At 46.3% G+C, this 18,814-nt stretch overlaps 1 protein-coding gene across 1 annotated transcript in view; it reads left to right on the top strand.

Annotated features, from left to right (window-relative positions):
- Nucleotides 1–18,814, top strand: part of LOC112267393 (neurobeachin-like) — a 338,648-nt gene that overhangs the window by 65,232 nt on the left and 254,602 nt on the right. Inside the window, 10 exon segments of the mRNA XM_042297331.1 lie at nucleotides 1,237–1,468; nucleotides 2,128–2,228; nucleotides 2,864–2,961; nucleotides 7,604–7,680; nucleotides 7,683–7,725; nucleotides 11,146–11,272; nucleotides 13,640–13,759; nucleotides 14,804–14,950; nucleotides 17,945–18,142; nucleotides 18,592–18,749. Of these exon segments, the coding sequence (XP_042153265.1) occupies nucleotides 1,237–1,468; nucleotides 2,128–2,228; nucleotides 2,864–2,961; nucleotides 7,604–7,680; nucleotides 7,683–7,725; nucleotides 11,146–11,272; nucleotides 13,640–13,759; nucleotides 14,804–14,950; nucleotides 17,945–18,142; nucleotides 18,592–18,749 (1,301 nt within the window).

Below are 18,814 nucleotides of genomic sequence, written 5' to 3'. Positions count from 1 at the left end.
TCACGACTCAGGATATGACCCAGATGCGGACACGGGAGGCGAATAGTACAGTTCTCAGATGATTTATTGAAAACAGGCTCAGGGTCAGGGCAGGGACAACTAGGAAAACAGACTTGAGAAAAAGGAAGACTGGGAAGCACGCTGGTAAGACAAGACAAGACGAACTGGCAACAGACAAACAGAGAACACCGGTATAAATACACAGGGGATAATGTGAAGGTGGGCGACAGCTGGAGGGGGGTGGAGACAAAGACAGGTGAAACACAAAGACAGGTGAAACAGATCAGGGAGTGACAACTGGAGCTGAGTTCTACCACAATAGAATGAGGGATAAATACATGTAAAGACAAAGCAGAGTAGCGAGGATAATACAGGGCTGAGGAGAGGATAGAAGCAGAGGAGAGGAAAGACAAGATGGTGGGGTAGGGAGATGAGGACCTGTGCGTTTTGTTGGACCCAGGTAGTCTGTTCAGTATGCAACAGTGTGAACACAGTCTATATTTAGCAAGGGTTTGTTACTGTAAGCTCTGCTTTATAGAGGTGGGTTTTCTGAACAGCTTGGCCATTGAACCACTTCAGATTGCTTATTATCCTCCCCCTCTCTCTCTCTCGCACGTGCTTTTCTCTCTCTCTCTCTCTCTCTCTCTCCCCCTCTCTCTCTCGCACGCACTTTCTCTCTCTCTCTCTCTCTCTCTCTCCCCCCCTCTCTCTCTCGCACGCGCTCTCTCTCTCTCTCTCTCTCTCTCTCTCTCTCGCTCTCGCTCTCTCTCTCTTTCGTTAGATCTGCTATTAGTTCTTACCTTATTTCCTGCAGGCTTTGTCCTGTCAGTCACAGTGATGGTACCTGGAGAGTTTCTGACCCTATTTTCTGCATGGCTGCTTCCATGCCCACCAGTCGGGATGCAGCCTCTGTACCATGTGTTCTCTGTATGTTCTCTGTGTGTTCTCTGTGTGTTCGCGCTACTAGAGGCGACCAATTGATTGCCTGTTGAGCATCAAGAATATAAATATGGATTGTTGATTGATCGGTAAGCCCCTTCCCTTCCACTTTCCAACCAATATGAGATTTTACATTACAACCCTTCTATTTCTGAGCCTTTTGTAATACAATCACTGTCTCGTAGAGGAAAAGGCCTCCTCTCTCTTACTGAACAATCATGTCTGTTAATCTCATACTACCTCTCCATCCCATCCCTTCCCTCCTCTCCCTCCCCTCCCTACATCTCTCCTCTCTAGCTGGTTGGGGGTGAGTTTGACCTGGAGCAGAACTTCATCATAGCGGCGGCAGAGAGCCTAGGCTGTATGGTGGAGCTGTTGGAGCACTGTGATGTGACCTGCCAGGCTGAGGTGTGGTCCATGTTCACAGCCATCCTCAGGAAGAGTGTCCGTAACCTCCAGACCAGCACTGAGGTGGGCCTCATAGAGCAGGTACTGCTGAAGATGAGCTCCGTTGACGACATGATCGCAGGTAAAGGAACATACGCACGCAGCACACACACGCACATGCACACAAACACACACACACAAAATAGTCCATAGAGCTTGTTCCATGGCCAGGTGCCCATAGTAAGCCTGCAGTACAGTACCCACTGCAGCTTGCTAGGTGGATGGATGTGGATTAAGTTAATATTTTAAGCATATTGAAATTCCTCTGGCTTAAAGCAGAGGAAAGATTGAAAAGAGAAAATATAATTAGTCACAGTGTGTTTTATAATGAGACTGAATTGCAGTTTAGAGGAAAATTTAATTTCAGAGGGCAAACTAAAGGCTTGGCACTTTTCAACTCTTTTTTAATTCTATTGTGAAATATGAGGGCATGTTTCTATTGTGGATTTTTTACAGTAAATAATTAACCCCTATCTGCCAGTGAGGAAATTGAAGTACCAACTCAACATGTGTGTGTGTGTGTGTGTGTGTGTGTGTGTGTGTGTGTGTGTGTGTGTGTGTGTGTGTGTGTGTGTGTGTGTGTGTGTGTGTGTGTGTGTGTGTGTGTGTGTGTGTGTGTGTGTGTGTGTGTGTGTGTGTGTGTGTGTGTGTGTGTGTGTGTGTGTGTGTGTGTGTGTGTGTGTGTGTGTGTGTGTGTGTGTGTGTGTGTGTGTATGTGTATATGTGTATATATATCTGTAGACCTGCTGGTGGATATGTTAGGAGTGCTAGCCAGCTACAGCATCACAGTGAAGGAGCTCAAACTGCTGTTCAGTATGCTGAGGGGAGACCGAGGACTCTGGGTAAGTTGTAGGAGTAGAGGACTCTGGGTAAGTAATGGGAGGGGAAGGAGAGGTTATAAGTTGGTGTTATAATCATCTATTGTACAGTATGTGATGAACATGGCTCATATACAATATTATCTCCATCTCATCCATACATCACTTCTTTCTCTCATCTCTTCCCTTGTCTCTTCTCTCTTCCCTTTATGTCCCTTCATGTCTCCTCTCTGTCTCTTCCCTCCATCTCTTTGCTCTCTTCTCCCTCCATCTTTCCTCTTCCCTTTCTCCTCCCTCTTTCGCTTCTCTCTCTCGTCTCGCCATCTCTTCTCTCTCTTGTCTCGCCATATCTTCTCTCTCTCCTCCCTCCATCTCTTCTCCTCTCTCCTCCCTCCCTCCATCTCTTCTCTCTCTCCTCCCTCCATCTCTTCTCTCTCTCCTCCCTCATCTCTTCTCTCTCTCCTCCCTCTATCTCTTCTCTCTCTCCTCCCTCCATCTCTTCTCTCTCTCGTCTCGCCATCTCTTCTCTCTCTCCTCCCGCCATCTCTTCTCTCTCTACTCCCTCCCTCCATCTCTTCTCCTCTCTCCTCCCTCCATCTCTTCTCTCTCTCCTTCCTCCATCTCTTCTCCTCTCTCCTACCACCATCTCTCCTCTTCAGCCGAGGCATGCAGTGAAGCTGCTGTCTGTTCTGAACCAGATGCCTCAGAGACACGGTCCAGACACTTTCTTCAACTTCCCCGGACGCAGTGCTGCGGTAAGACTTTACACGCTGGGCTAGCCTGGTGATGTGGACATTCCCTCTTATTATACACTGAAAAAAATGTATGTTTTTGCTTGTGTAATTAGCTGAATAAAATTATACATCAACTGTACATATCTGTCACTGTTCTATAATACGAGGAATCAGCTGTTTGGAATTGGAATTGATTATCTACCTAGCACCTACCTTTTTCTGTTCTGATTGGTCAGATGTTCATTAATTGTTGTAAGTGAACAGGAAGCAGTTGAGTTGATGCATGGCTGTAGATGTGGTCAGTTCATTATAAAGGGCACGTTCCTCTGCTCAGGGGTTGCTGATGCATGCCAGATCTTACAACACCTGGATAGGTATTTTACTTATCAGCTAACCACATCAGCACATAACACATTAATCCAAGATGGCGTAGCAGTCAGACGTCTTTGTCCTTCGTCTTGACATGTCCCATGTATATATCTTTTAATATATTTTTCTTTGCATATATTTTTTATATTTCTCTAAACCTCAACTTCAAAATACTCTCCTTCAACCCGCCTCACCCAATGTGGTGTGGATCTGTTTTCTATCAAGTATTTTTATTTACCTCGGAACCGGAATCCCCCAACAGAGTCTGGCCAGCTCACTATTTACTAGCTAGTAGTCAACTAACCACTGCTTGCGGTCATCAGCTAACCTTTAGCTTGGAAAGCTCTCGCCAGTTTGTACAACGCGATTCAAACCAGAGCATACCGGACCTATTTTCTCTCCATATCCCCGGATTCCTACCGCAAGCTCTGAACCTTTTCACCTGGATCATCGCAGCTAGCTAGCTGCAATCCAAGTGACTACTACTGGCTAACATCCCGAAGAAAGCACCAATTAACCTGGAGCTAGCCCATGCTAGGCCCATCTCCCGGCTAGCTGAAGAGACCATCAGCCACTCGTGTGCTACAATACCTGGACCCCTTTTACTTCCGGTACGGGGCACGGAGCCCCGCCGATCCTTCACGACTGGACTACCGACGTAATCTGCATGAGGGGGTACTCAACTGACCCCTACCTCGCGACATCCCCTGAATGCCCATCTGTTACCCTGCTAGCCGCGGCCCGCTAGCTGTCTAGAGCATATCGGACTGTTAGCTAATAGGCCCATCGGCCAATTTCTCGCGCCACTATACCTATATAGTCAATTGGCCTGGGCCCCTTTCACTCAACGAAGACATGATTATATCCATCACGACAGGACTACCAACGTAATTTGCTCACATCCTACATTGTACTCACATCCTACCATACCTTTGTCTGTACATTACGCCTTGAATCTATTCTATCGCGCCCAGAAACCTGCTCCTTTTACTCTCTGTTCTGAACGTACTAGACGACCATTTCTGATAGCCTTTAGCCGTACCCTTATTCTACTCCTCCTCTGTTCCTCTGGTGATGTAGAGGTTAATCCAGGCCCTGCAGTGCCTAGCTCCATTCCTACTCCCCAGGTGCTCTCATTTGTTGACTTCTGTAACCGTAAATGCCTTGGTTTCATGCATGTTAATATTAGAAGCCTCCTCCCTAAGTTTGTTTTATTCACTGCTTTAGCACACTCTGCCAACCCGGATGTCCTAGGCGTGTCTGAATCCTGGCTTCGGATGACTACCAAAAACCCTGAAATGTCCATCCCTAACTATAACATTTTCCGACAAGATAGAACTGCCAAAGGGGGCAGTGTTGCTATCTATTGCAGAGATAGCCTGCAGAGTTCTGTCTTACTATCCAAGTCTGTACCCAAACAATTTGAGCTTCTACTTTTAAAAATCCACCTTTCCAGAAACAAGTCTCTCACCGTTGCCGCTTGCTATAGACCACCCTCTGCCCCCAGCAGTGCCCTGGACACCATATGTGAATTGATTGCCCCCCATCTATCTTCAGAGCTCGTGCTGCTAGGTGACCTAAACTGGGACATGTTTAACACCCCGGCCATCCTACAATCTAAACTTGATGCCTCAATCTCACACAAATTATCAATGAACCCACCAGGTACAACCCCAAATCCGTAAACACGGGCACCCACAAAGATATCATCCTAACCAACTTGCCCTCCAAATACACCTCTGCTGTTTTCAGCCAAGATCTCAGCAATCACTGCCTCATTGCCTGCATCCGTAATGGTTCTGCGGTCAAACGACCAACCCTCATCACTGTCAAACGCTCCCTAAAACACTTCAGCGAGCAGGCCTTTCTAATCGACCTGGCCAAGGGTATCCTGGAAGGATATTTACCTCATCCCGTCAGTAGACAATGCCTGTTTATTCTTTAAAAATGCCTTCCTCGCCATCTTAAATAAGCATGCCCCAATTTCTCCTTCACCCAAATCCAGATAGCTGATGTTCTGAAAGAGCTGCAACATCTGGACGCCTAAAAATCACCCGGGCTAGACAATCTGGACCCTCTCTTTCTAAAATTATCTGTTGAAATTGTTGCAACCCCTATTTGCTATCCTGTTCAACCTCTCTTTCGTATCATCTAAGATTCCCAGAGATTGGAAAGCTGCCACAGCCATCCCCCCCTCTTCAAAGTGGAAACACTCCAGAAACAAACTGCTACAGACCTATGTCTATCCTACCGTGCCTTTCTAAGGTCTTTGAAAGCCAAGTTAACAAACAGAGTACCGACCATTTCGAATCCCACCGTACCTTCTCCACTATGCAATCTGGTTTCAGATCTGGTCATGGGTGCACCTCAGCCACGCTCAAGGTCCTAAACGACATCGTAACCGCCATCGATAAGAGACATTACTGTGCAGCCGTATTCATCGACCTGGCCAAGGCTTTCGACTCTGTCAATCACCACATTCTTATCGGCAGACTCAACAGCCTTGGTTTCTCAAATGATTGCCTCGCCTGGTTCACCAACTACTTCTCTGACAGAGATCAGTGTGTCAAATTGGAGGGCCTGTTTTCCGAGCCTCTGGCAGTCTCAATGGGGGTGCCACAGGGTTCAATTCTCGGGTCGACTCTTCTCTGTATGCATCAATGATGTCGCGCTTGCTGTTGCTGATTCTCTGATCCACCTCTACGCAGACGACACCATTCTGGCCCTTCTTTGGACACTGTGTTAACTAACCTCCAGACAAGCTTCAATACCATACAACTCGCCTTCTGTGGCCTCCAACTGCTCTTAGATGCAAGTAAAACTAAATGCATGCTCTTCAACCGATTGCTGCCCACACCTGCCCGCCCGTCCAGCATCACTACTCTGGACGGTTCTGACTTAGAATATGTGGACAACTCCAAATACCTAGGTGTCTGGTTAGACTGTAAACTCTCCTTCCAGACTCACATTAAGCATCTCCAATACAAAATTAAATCTAGAATCGGCTTCCTGTTTCACAACAAAGCATCCTTCACTCATGCTGCTAAACATACCTTCGTAAAACTGACCATCCTACCGATCTTCGACTTCGGCTATGTCATTTACAAAATAGACTCCAGCACTCTACTCAACAAATTGGATGCAGTCTATCACAGTGCCATCCGTTTTGTCACCAAAGCCCCATATACTGCCCACCGCTGCGACCTATACGCTCTCGTTGGCTGCTCCTTGCTTCATACTCGTCACCAAACCCACTGGCTCCAGGTCATCTACAAGTCTCTGCTAGGTAAAGCCCCACCTTATCTCAGCTCACTGGTCACCATAGCAGCACCCACCCATAGCACGTGCTCCAGCAGGTATATCTCACTGGTTACCCCCAAAGCCAATTCTTCCTTTGGCCGCCTTTCCTTCCAGTTCTCTGCTGCCAATGACTGGAACTAACTGCAAAATTCACTGAAGCTGGTGACTTATATCTCCCTCACTAGCTTTAAGCACCAGCTGTCAGAGCAGCTCACAGATCACTGCACCTATACATAGCCCATCTGTAAAGAGCCCATCCAACTACCCCATCCTTTATTTATTTATCTTGCTCCTTTGCACCCCAGTATCTATACTTGCACATTCATCTTCTGCACACCTACCATTCCAGTGTTTAATTGCTATATTATAATTACTTCACCACCATGGCCTATTTATTGCCTTACTACCTCCCTTATCCTACCTCATTTGCCACACTGTATATAGACTATAGACTTGTTCTACTGTATTATTGACTGTATGTTTGTTTATTCCATGTGTAACTCTGTTGTTGTATTTGTCAAACTGCTTTGCTTTATCTTGGCCAGGTCGCAGTTGTAAATGAGAAATTGTTCTCAACTGGCCTACCTGGTTAAATAAAGGTCAAATAAAAAATATGGTAAAGCAGTCTGGTGCCTGACTGCACTGTCAATGACTTGGTATGCAACCATTGGTTGATGCATGCAATGTCTAAGCAGGGGAACGGCTCCTAAATCTGCAAAAGAGTAATTAGTCTCTATCCAATGTTTGTCTTCATAGTCATCCATCCACCATCTAAAGAACAATCACACGACAGCAGTATGTTTGTTACTTTATTTGTTTTAGAGATAGTGCTTCCTCTGGAGTCTATGAAAAGTCTCTCTCTCTCTCGCTCTCTGCTGCAGGCTCATCCCCAGCCGCGCCCTCAGAGCATGCGCAGACCAGCTGGCCGGTGTCTTCTCGGACATATTCAATCAATCCCTATACCAGTCTGCTGTTCCCACATGCTTCAACAGGCCATATTGTTCCTGTTCCCATTGCTAAGTGGTAACTGAGCCAGAACGGCCCCACTCTCAGCACCTGGTTCAGAATGGACCCCTAAACAACATCAATGTAGACAAAGACAAACCATATCTCTACTGGTGAGTAGCACATATAAACCATATCTCTACTGGTGAGTAGAACATATAAACCATATCTCACACTGGTGAGTAGAACATATAAACCATATCTCTACTGGTGAGTAGCACATATAAACCATATCTCGGCATTAGAACATATAAACCATATCTCTACTGGGGAGTAGCACATATAAACCATATCTCTACTGGTGAGTAGTTCATATAAACCATATCTCTACTGGTGAGTAGCACATATAAACCATATCTCTACTGGTGAGTAGTTCATATAAACCATATCTCTACTGGTGAGTAGTTCATATAAAACCATATCTCTACTGGTGAGTAGCACATATAAACCATATCTCTACTGGTGAGTAGCACATATAAACCATATCTCTACTGGTGAGTACACATATAAACCATATCTCTACTGGAGAGTAGCACATATAAACCATATCTCTACTGGTGAGTAGCAATATAAACCATATCTCTACTGGTGAGTACAAATATAAAGATGATTCTACTGGTGAGTAGCACATATAAACCATATCTCTACTGGTGAGTAGCACATATAAACCATATCTCTACTGGTGAGTAGCACATATAAACCATATCTCTACTGGTGAGTAGCACATATAAACCATATCTCTACTGGTGAGTAGCACATATAAACCATATCTCTACTGGTGAGTAGTTCATATAAACCATATCTCTACTGGTGAGTAGCACATATAAACCATATCTCTACTGGTGAGTAGCACATATAAACCATATCTCTACTGGTGAGTAGCACATATAAACCATATCTCTACTGGTGAGTAGCACATATAAACCATATCTCTACTGGAGAGTAGCACATATAAACCATATCTCTACTGGTGAGTAGCACATATAAACCATATCTCTACTGGTGAGCAAATATAAACCATATCTCTACTGGTGGACACATATAAACCATATCTCTACTGGTGAGTATAAATATAAACATATCTCTACTGGTGAGCCACATATAAACCATATCTCTACTGGTCAGTCCAGCACATATAAACCATATCTCTACTGGGAGTAGAGACTATAAACCATATCTCTACTGGTGAGTCAGACATATAAACCATATCTCTAACTGGTGGCTAGTACATATAAATGATATCTCTACTGGTGAGTCCAGCCACTTTAAAACCATATTCTACTGGTGAGTAAATATATCAGTATAAACCATATCTCTACTGGAGAGTAGCACATATAAACCATATCTCTACTGGTGAGTAGCACATATAAACCATATCTCTACTGGTGAGTAGCACATATAAACCATATCTCTCTCTGGTGAGTAGTTCATATAAACCATATCTCTACTTCTGACAGGCCATATAAACCATATCCCACTGGTGAGTGGTACATATAAACCATATCTCTACTGGTGAGAATGTACATATAAACAACATCACTGGTGAGTAGTTCATATAAACCATATCTCTACTGGTGAGTAGTACATATAAACCATATCTCTACTGGTGAGTAGGTCATATAAACCATATCTCTACTGGTGAGTAGTACATATAAACCATATCTCTACTGGTGAGTAGCACATATAAACCATATCTCTACTGGTGAGTAGAACATATAAACCATATCTCTACTGGTGAGTAGCACATATAAACCATATCTCTACTGGTGAGTAGTACATATAAACCATATCTCTACTGGTGAGTAGCACATATAAACCATATCTCTACTGGTGAGTAGCACATATAAACCATATCTCTACTGGTGAGTAGTACATATAAACCATATCTCTACTGGTGAGTAGTACATATAAACCATATCTCTACTGGTGAGTAGTTCCCCACCTGTTGCACTGACCCACTGGGCAAAAACTGGTTCAATCGTTTGTACATCATTTCAACAAAACTCAATGTGATGACTTTGAATCAACATCGAAAACTGATTGGATTTGCAAAAAGTAATTAATGTAAGAGAATTTCATATTTTTTCCACCCAACTTTTAACCTAAATCCAAAGATTTTTGTTATTATTAAATTCAGTTAGTTGACCACTCAAATGTAAATCAAAACTAGATGTTGAACCGACCTCTGCCCAGTGGGGACCCAGTAACTTTAGTGTTTGACCTCTGACCTTCCCTCTAAATCAGTAAGCAGATTATGACCACAAGTTGTATTTCATTTCATCCACTTTTCAAGGTTTAAAGTTTATAAGCAGCTCTGACTGAGGACTCCCTTCCTCCTGATGATGTAGTGCAGTTTAAAGGAGGAATGAGTTCTGATTAGGGTGATTAAAACCAGCCCAGGTCTGAACTGTGGAGGCTGGTACAAGCTTGTGTGTGTGTGTGTGTGTGTGTGTGTGTGTGTGTGTGTGTGTGTGTGTGTGTGTGTGTGTGTGTGTGTGTGTGTGTGTGTGTGTGTGTGTGTGTGTGTGTGTGTGTGTGTGGTGATCAGAGGGTGTGTGAGTGTGAGAGAGTGGGTGTGAGTGTGGTGTGTGTGTGTGTGTGTGTGTGTGTGTGTGTAGTGTGTGTGCCACCACAGTGTGTCTGTGTGTGTGTTGTGTGGTGTGCAGGCAGGGATCAGAGGGAGGTACAGAGAAGGATTATATGGGCTGTAAGATAGGGGGAGGAACAATGGTAACGACTATTAATGTAGACTAATGTCTGGCCACCACAGCCCACGTCTGGTGGTGCATTGTGGGTAATTAACAGAGAGATCAATAGCCTCAAGAGAAGAGATTATCAACCACTACTCCAAATAGATAGGGAGAGGAGTCCCTAGAGAGGAGGAGAGGAGAGGAGAGGAGGGGAGCAGAGGAGAGTAGAGGACTGGAGATGGGTATAAGGAGGGGAGGGATGAGATGAAAGGGATGAGAGAGGGAGTGGGAGAGAGAATGGGAGAGAATGTGAGAGGGAGTGGGAGAGAATGTGAGAGGGAGTGGGAGAGAATGTGAGAGGGAGTGGGAGAGAATGTGAGGGGGAGTGGGAGAGAATGTGAGAGGGAGTGGGAGAGAATGTGAGAGGGAGTTGGGAGAGAATGTGAGGGGGAGTGGGAGAGAATGTGAGAGGGAGTGGGAGAGAATGTGAGGGGGAGTGGGAGAGAATGTGAGAGGGAGTGGGACAGAATGTGAGAGGGAGTGGGAGAGAATGTGAGAGGGAGTGGGAGAGAGAGGGCGAAGTAAAGAGAGGAATGGCCAGAGTGGGAAAGTACTAATTAATTAGTCAGCAACAGACACAATAGTTACTATCATTATCCTTCTGCTGTGGATTGTGTTTGGTTGACATAAACCTGATAGATGCATGATAATCATTCCTTCCGTGAGAGAAAGGCATTATTTTTCCTGAGTATATACAATGTGAAACATCAAGTCTAGGGAGCCAATATGAAATTAGAAATGTAATGTTCGCACCTCATAATTTTGATACCGTTTCTTTTGCAGCTTTCGCACCAGTAAAGGAATCGGCTACTCTGCACATTTCGTGGGCAACTGTCTGATCGTGACATCGCTGAAGTCTAAAGGCAAAGGCTTCCAGCACTGTGTCAAATATGACTTTCAACCTAGGAAGGTAAGAGATTCTTTAAATCAAATTGTATTGGTCACATACACATGGTTAGCAGGTATTATTGCGAGTGTAGCGAAACGCTTGTGCTTCTAGTTCCGACAGTGTAGCAATATCAACAAGTAATCTAACAATTCCACAACAACTACCTAATACACACAAATCTAAGTAAAGGGATGAAAAAATAATATGTACATGTAAATATATGGATGAGCAATGACCGAGTGGTATATGCAAGATGCAATAGATGTTATAGATACAGTATATACATGAGATGAGTAATGCAAGTTATGTAAACATCATTATTAAAGTGGCATTAATAAAGTGACCAGTGATCCATTTGTTAGTGGCCAATGATTTAAAGTCTGTATGTAGTCAGCAGCCTCTCTGTGTCAGTGATGGAAGAGATAGAAGCTGTTTTTCAGTCTCTTGGTGCCAGCTTTGATGCACCTGTACTGACCTCGACTTCTGGATGATAGCGGGATGAACAGGCAGTGGCTCGGGTGGTTGTTGTCCTTGATTATCTTTTTGACCTTCCGAGACATCGGGTGCTATAGGTGTTCTGAAGGGCAGGTAGTTTGCCCCCAGTGATGTGTTGTGCAGACCGCACCATCCTCTGGAGAGCCCTGCGGTTGTGGGTGGTGCAGTTGCCGTACCAGGCGGTTATACAGCCCGACAGGATGCTCTCAATTGTGCATCTGTAAAGGTTTGTGAGGGTTTTAGGTGACAAGCCATATTTCATCAGCCTCCTGCTTTGACGGACGTCGCTGTGCTTGCTTAATTGTACCATCTCAAACCGATACCAGAACTAGGGACCTCTGCCTTGCAAACAGACATGACTGTCCTCCTGAAACGTTCTTAGCTCCTTGTGCCAGCAAAAAGCCTGCAGTTCAGCCAGGCAAGGGTGACTACAAGGGTGACCAGGTTTCATCTGTTACCCTGCTAGTGATCAATGAGCAATGGTCAGTGTGCTTATACCAGCCTACAGGTCACATAGCTGATGATCAGTAGAGTGCTTATGTAGCAGTGTGCAGGTCCCATATGTGAGTGATGGTGTGTTGAGGTGCTGCTCTATAGGACTGTATTGATCTGGTCAGTATGTTATGAATGAGGCCTCACCACCAGCTTGTTGCCATGTGGGTACGATCAGGAAAACCCCTTAATGATCTCTGTGGTCATATATATCAAGCATTTTAGGCTGTGTTTACACAGCCACCCTACCCAAATCAGATTTTCTTTATGTATCCAATATTTTTTTCTGACTGTCCACACTCAATGTGACCCCTATCAGATTTGCGCATTCACACCGATGTAGCCCCTGAAGTAGCACACAGATTTAATGCTCATTTCCTTGTCACTGTTCCTTTAAATGTAGCGGTGGTGGTCTTGGTTCAGCAGGTCTTGTGCAAAAAACCCACCTCAGAGCAAAAAAACAATCTGATCTGACTCTCCTCAGACCAGAGAGAGAGCATCATTACCTGTTCTGATTAACACTCCCACAGGGACCTCCTCACAGGAGCAGCTGGGTGTACATTGAGATGAGATGAGAGTGTAGCGAGGGAGTGTAATGTATCTTGGGATGTCTGACACCATACCTGTCTCTGTCCCAGTAGAGATAACAGGCTGGTTCAAGGCTCAAGGCTTCTGTCAGACAATTACAGCCTTCGGTTAAATAGCTGTCAGTAACCATGGTGTTTCTGACATGACACCTTATTCTATACATAGTGCACTACTACAGTATGTACAGAATTATGTTCCCCCTCTCGTCCTCTCCTCTCTGCACCAGGTCAACGTTTCTAGTAGTGAAGTCATCAGTGATCATTAAAGTAGAGGGCAGACTTTGATCTAAAGATATCCTCAAATCAATGATCTGCTCTCCTGGTGATTAGAAGTGATCTAAAAGGGGGTATTGCCTCTTAATCATCAACTGGAGTAATCTGATCCACTCTGCCATAGTCATGTTAATGATGTGTCTAAATCCTGTTGATTTGCAGTAGATCAACATAGTGAGGGTTGCAGCTATAACTGCTTCATTAAAACCTTACATTGAGATGATCCGTGTACAGGTTAGATTTTCATATGTATCAGTGAAACTGTATGGTCTGGATTACTGTGTTGTCTATACCATGCAGAATGTATGGATAACTGTATGGTTTGTAATACTGTGTTATCTATGCTATGCAGTAGGCCTGTGTAATAATGCAATATGTATGAGATCAGAGCTACTGAATCACATGATCCTATTTGTTCTCTAGATGACCTGGGTGACTGCAATGCAAACACTATAGGCTGTGTTTAAAACCCTGTTCATACAGTGGGACTGAATGGGTTGTCGTTTCTAGTGCATCCACTCTCTCTCTCTCTCTCTTTCAGTGGTACATGATCAGCATCGTGCATATCTACAACCGCTGGAGGAACAGTGAGATCCGTTGCTATGTCAACGGCCAGCTGGTCTCCTATGGCGACATGGCCTGGCACGTCAACACCAACGATGTGAGAATGCACCTCATTGCTGGTTGATTGATGCTTGATTGATTGATTGACTGACTCTCCTGTCACTGTTCCTTCCTGTAGTGAGCCCTCTACAAGGTCATGCTCAGTAAGGCACACAGGCACATTTTGAACAGTTTTGAAAAAAAATGATTGGACAAGTGGAGCAATTACCTGTTTCACTCTGTTTTCTTCCCCACTTCCCCACTGAGCTGCGTTTTCAAAGCTCCTATTTGCATAACCATTTCAGGGAGATGTTTGAAGAGAGGAAGATGGTAGAAGAAGAGACAGGAAGGGAGGACCACAAAGGCTGCTATCTACAGAGTTAGGGGGGGATGGGGTGTGCGTGGTGTATATTATTATTAACACACTTCTACAAGGCAGGGGTTACAGGTATAGGTTTACAGGTATAGGTTTACAAGGACAGACACACACACAGCTCTGATCAAAGGTAGTGCACTAAATAGGGAATAGAGTAGGGAATAGAGTGCCATTTAGGATGCAGACCTAAGTGTCCCTCTCTGAGTGATAATCTATTAGAGGCCCTGTGAATCATGCACTCTCATAGTTATCCTATTTGCCCATTCTAAAGCTGTCTTTTTTTGGGGTCTGTTAATTGCTCTGCTACTCAGCTGTGTTTGACGTTTGGATGATGCTTCCCCTGTCCGAGTCTGCTGGATGTGTTAAAGGACATGGCCCAATCCTCTCATCTCTGACTCAGTGTCCGTATAATGGCCCTAACCATTTCCCAGAGACAGATACAGTACCAGTCATTGTCCTGTTGAAAAAAACAAATTCTAGTCCCACCAAGCACAAACCATACGGAATGGCATATCACTGCAAAATGTGTGTGTGTGAGTGAGTGAGTGAATGAGTGAGTGAGTGAGATCATATTGTGGCTTATGTTTGACCGTTATAAATATATCCATCTTCGTCTCATTGTACAGAGTTATGATAAGCCCTCTCTTTGTCTTCTCCCGCTACAGAGCTATGATAAATCCCCTGCTCTGTGTGCCCGTGTACTGACCCTCTCCTCTCCCTCTACAGAGTTATGATAAGTGCTTCCTGGGTTCGTCGGAGACAGCTGACGCTAACAGGGTATTCTGTGGTCAGCTGGGGGCCATCTATGTGTTCTCTGAGGCTCTCAACCCAGCTCAGATATTTGCCATTCATCAGCTGGGAGCGGGCTATAAGGTACGTACTGGGCTGACTGAATTAGGTTAGGATAGGATTAACTTTAATGGTACATGCACACATCCTGCTGCACCTACCAATCTGTGAAAACAATGCTGCTTGCTACAATTCCCTGTTCCCTGATACCTGGTATCTCTTTCCAAAGGGCTATGCTTGCATGTGTCCTGTGCCCTAATACTGTATACCCTGCATGTACTGTGTTCTGTTCTCTGGCTGCCCCTGAAACTATGGTTTGGACTGTCAAGCACACCCAGGCCAACCTGAAAGCAGTGTCTGTTGTTAATCAAGTGTAGGTTGGGACCATAGTTATTCATAGCCTGTCTCATCCAGTCTCTGGCCTTAGTCTAGCACCTTGTTTTCCATGTAATTGTCTCTGTGAGGTAATATAATGAATGGTGATTCATATTAATGATAATGATAGCTGGTTAGTAACTGAGGTGTTTAGAAAAGGCCTCATTATAATCTCAGTCAGTTGGCAGAGTCTCCCAGACACGGCAGTCTAACAGGGTCAAGGAGACACCCACATACGGGACAGTCTAGGGGGTGGGGGTGTAAATGTAAATAGTTCTGGTGGCCATTTGATTTAGTTGTTCAGCAGTCTTATGGCTTGGTGGTAGAATCTGTTAAGGAGCTGTCTGCATGTAATAGTGGAGCTGCCAGAGAGATGCTGGCTGTAGAGGCCTGCAGACTGGGCCTACTCTACCAGGTCCCAGGAGGTTGTCAACTAGAGATCCTGGGATCATACTAGACCCATTGTGTGTCTGGTCTACCGAGCCCGGTCTACTCTGCGTGTTATCTCAACTATCTACATCTCTTTACAAGAGAAGGCTGATAGACCCTGCATGGTGCTACAGTCACCTATGGTGTATCTCTATAGTGAGACATAGGCTAGACAGTATAGTTGATCTTCTCAGGGAGGCAGAACAACTGAGCTTCATTACTTTGAATGGTTTCAGGGAAGCTCTAGAGTTCAGAACTATTTCAGTGTAGGTCTCATCTCTCCCCATCTGAATCATCATGTATGTAGCTAGAAGAGGGATGTATCTCGCCTCTCATCACTCCTCTATGTCTGTGGCCATTCATTCATTATTCACTCCTCCGTTGAGAGGACATTCCTGATTTCCTGATTAATAGCATTCCAATTGATGATGCGTTGATTGATTAATTGAGCTCCTCTCTCACCTGCCATCCTTAATGGATTGGTTACATTAAGACTGAGTGACTCATTTATCGATCAGCATCATGTTCCATTAATATATGAATATGACACTACTGCTGCTGAGAGTTTAGTAGAGGAATGAGCTGTCATGATCCCATGCCTTATCACGTCTCACTTCTCTCTCTCCCACTCTGTCTGTCCTCATCTTTCTGCCTCTCTCCCTCCCTCCCTCTCTCTCTCTCCTCCCACTCTCTGTCTGTCCTCATCTCCCTCCCTCCCTCCCTCCCTCCCTCCCTCCCTCCCCCTCCCTCCCTCCCTCCCTCCCTCCCTCCCTCCCTCCCTCCCTCCCTCCCTCCCTCTCTCCTCCCACTCTATGTCTGTCCTCATCTTTCTGCCTCTCTCCCTCCTCCCTCTCTCTCTCTCTCTCCTCCCACTCTCTGTCTGTCCTCATCTTTCTGCCTCTCTCCCTCCCTCCCTCCTCTCTCTCTCTCCTCCCACTCTCTGTCTGTCCTCATCTTTCTCCCTCCCTCCCCCTCCCTCCCTCCCTCCCTCCCTCCCTCCCTCCCTCCCTCCCTCCCTCCCTCCCTCCCTCTCTTCTCTCTCTCCTCCCACTCTCTGTCTGTCCTCATCTTTTGCCTCTCTCCCTCCCTCCCCCTCTCTCTCTCTCTCCTCCCACTCTCTGTCTGTCCTCATCTTTCTGCCTCTCTCCCTCCCTCCCTCTCTCTCTCTCTCTCCTCCCACTCTCTGTCTGTCCTCATCTCCCTCCCTCCCTCCCTCCCTCCCTCCCTCCCTCCCTCCCTCCCTCCCTCCCTCCCTCCCTCCCTCCCTCCCTCCCTCCCTCCCTCCCTCCCTCCCTCCCTCCCTCCCTCCCTCTCTTCTCTCTCTCCTCCCACTCTCTGTCTGTCCTCATCTTTTTGCCTCTCTCCCTCCCTCCCTCCTCTCTCTCTCCTCCCACTCTCTGTCTGTCCTCATCTTTTGCCCTCTCCCTCCCTCCCTCTCTCTCTCTCTCCTCCCACTCTCTGTCTGTCCTCATCTTTTTGCCTCTCTCCCTCCCTCCCTCTCTCTCTCTCTCCTCCCACTCTCTGTCTGTCCTCATCTTTTGCCTCTCTCCCTCCCTCCCTCTCCTCTCTCTCCTCCCACTCTCTGTCTGTCCTCATCTTTTTGCCTCTCTCCCTCCCTCCCCTCCTCTCTCTCCTCCCACTCTCTGTCTGTCCTCATCTTTTTGCCTCTCTCCCTCCCTCCCTCTCTCTCTCTATTCCTCCCACTCTCTGTCTGTCCTCATCTCCCTCCCTCCCTCCCTCCCTCCCTCCCTCCCTCCCTCCCTCCCTCCCTCCCTCCCTCCCTCCCTCCCCCTCCCTCCCTCCCTCCCTCCCTCCCTCCCTCCCTCTCTCTCTCTCCTCCCCTCTCTCTGTCTGTCCTCATCTCCCTCCCTCCCTCCCTCCCTCCCTCCCTCCCTCCCTCCCTCCCTCCCCCCTCCCTCCCTCCCTCCCTCCCTCCCTCCCTCCTCTATTCCTCCCACTCTCTGTCTGTCCTCATCTCCCTCCCTCCCTCCCTCCCTCCCTCCCTCCCCCTCCCTCCCTCCCTCCCTCCCTCCCTCCCTCCCTCCCTCCCTCCCTCCCTCCCTCCCTCCCTCCCTCCCTCCCTCTCTCTCTCTCCTCCCACTCTCTGTCTGTCCTCATCTCCCTCCCTCCCTCCCTCCCTCCCTCCCTCCCTCCCTCCCTCCCTCCCTCCCTCCCTCCCTCCCTCCCTCTCTCTCCTCCCACTCTCTGTCTGTCCTCATCTTTTTGCCTCTCTCCCTCCCTCCCTCTCTCTCTCTATTCCTCCCCTCTCTGTAGAGTACGTTTAAGTTTAAGTCGGAGAGTGACATCCACCTGGCGGAGCACCATAAGCAGGTCCTGTATGATGGGAAGCTGGCCAGCTCCATCTCCTTCACCTACAACGCCAAGGCTACTGACGCCCAGCTCTGCCTGGAGTCATCGCCCAAGGAGAACGCCTCCATCTTTGTCCACTCACCCCACGCCCTTATGCTACAGGTTAGTCTCACTACATGCCCTTATAATACACGTACAGATGGCGTCAAATATATTGCCACCCTTGCATTTTACAAAGTACAGTGCAATTGATCAGAATGATCTGTTTTCTCTTTTTAAAACTTCGAATGGCTATTTTTACCCAAAAGGTTTTGAATTTCAACTTATTTTAGAAGAAATAGTGAATCGTGCAACGGTGCCAATATATTTGACAGCAACTGTAAGTCTCACCCCATGTCCTTATAAAATAGGTTAGTCTAGCCCCATGTCCTTATAAAATATGTTAGTCTTGCCTCATGTCCTTATAAAATAGGTTAGTCTAGCCCCATGTCCTTATAAAATATGTTAGTCTTGCCTCATGTCCTTATAAAATAGGTTAGTCTCGTCTCATGTCCTTTTAATCCACATATAATGAAGTTATCGTAAACTAACACTGTATTGTTCCCTGCTAGGATGTGAAGGCCATAGTGACCCACTCCATCCACAGTGCCATCCACTCTATAGGAGGAATCCAGGTGCTGTTCCCTCTCTTCTCCCAGCTGGACTACCATCAACCCAACGACCAGCACAACTACCAGCACCATGAGACCCAGCTGGAGACTACCGTCTGGTGAGTATCTGTCCCTTTGTCCTGTCTCTGTCCCCTTTCCCCAGTCCCTTTTCCCTGTCTGAGGA

The sequence above is a fragment of the Oncorhynchus tshawytscha genome, linkage group LG14 (genome assembly GCF_018296145.1).
Source record: "Oncorhynchus tshawytscha isolate Ot180627B linkage group LG14, Otsh_v2.0, whole genome shotgun sequence".
NCBI lineage: Eukaryota > Metazoa > Chordata > Actinopteri > Salmoniformes > Salmonidae > Oncorhynchus > Oncorhynchus tshawytscha.
This window is presented reverse-complemented; position numbering and strand designations above follow the sequence as displayed.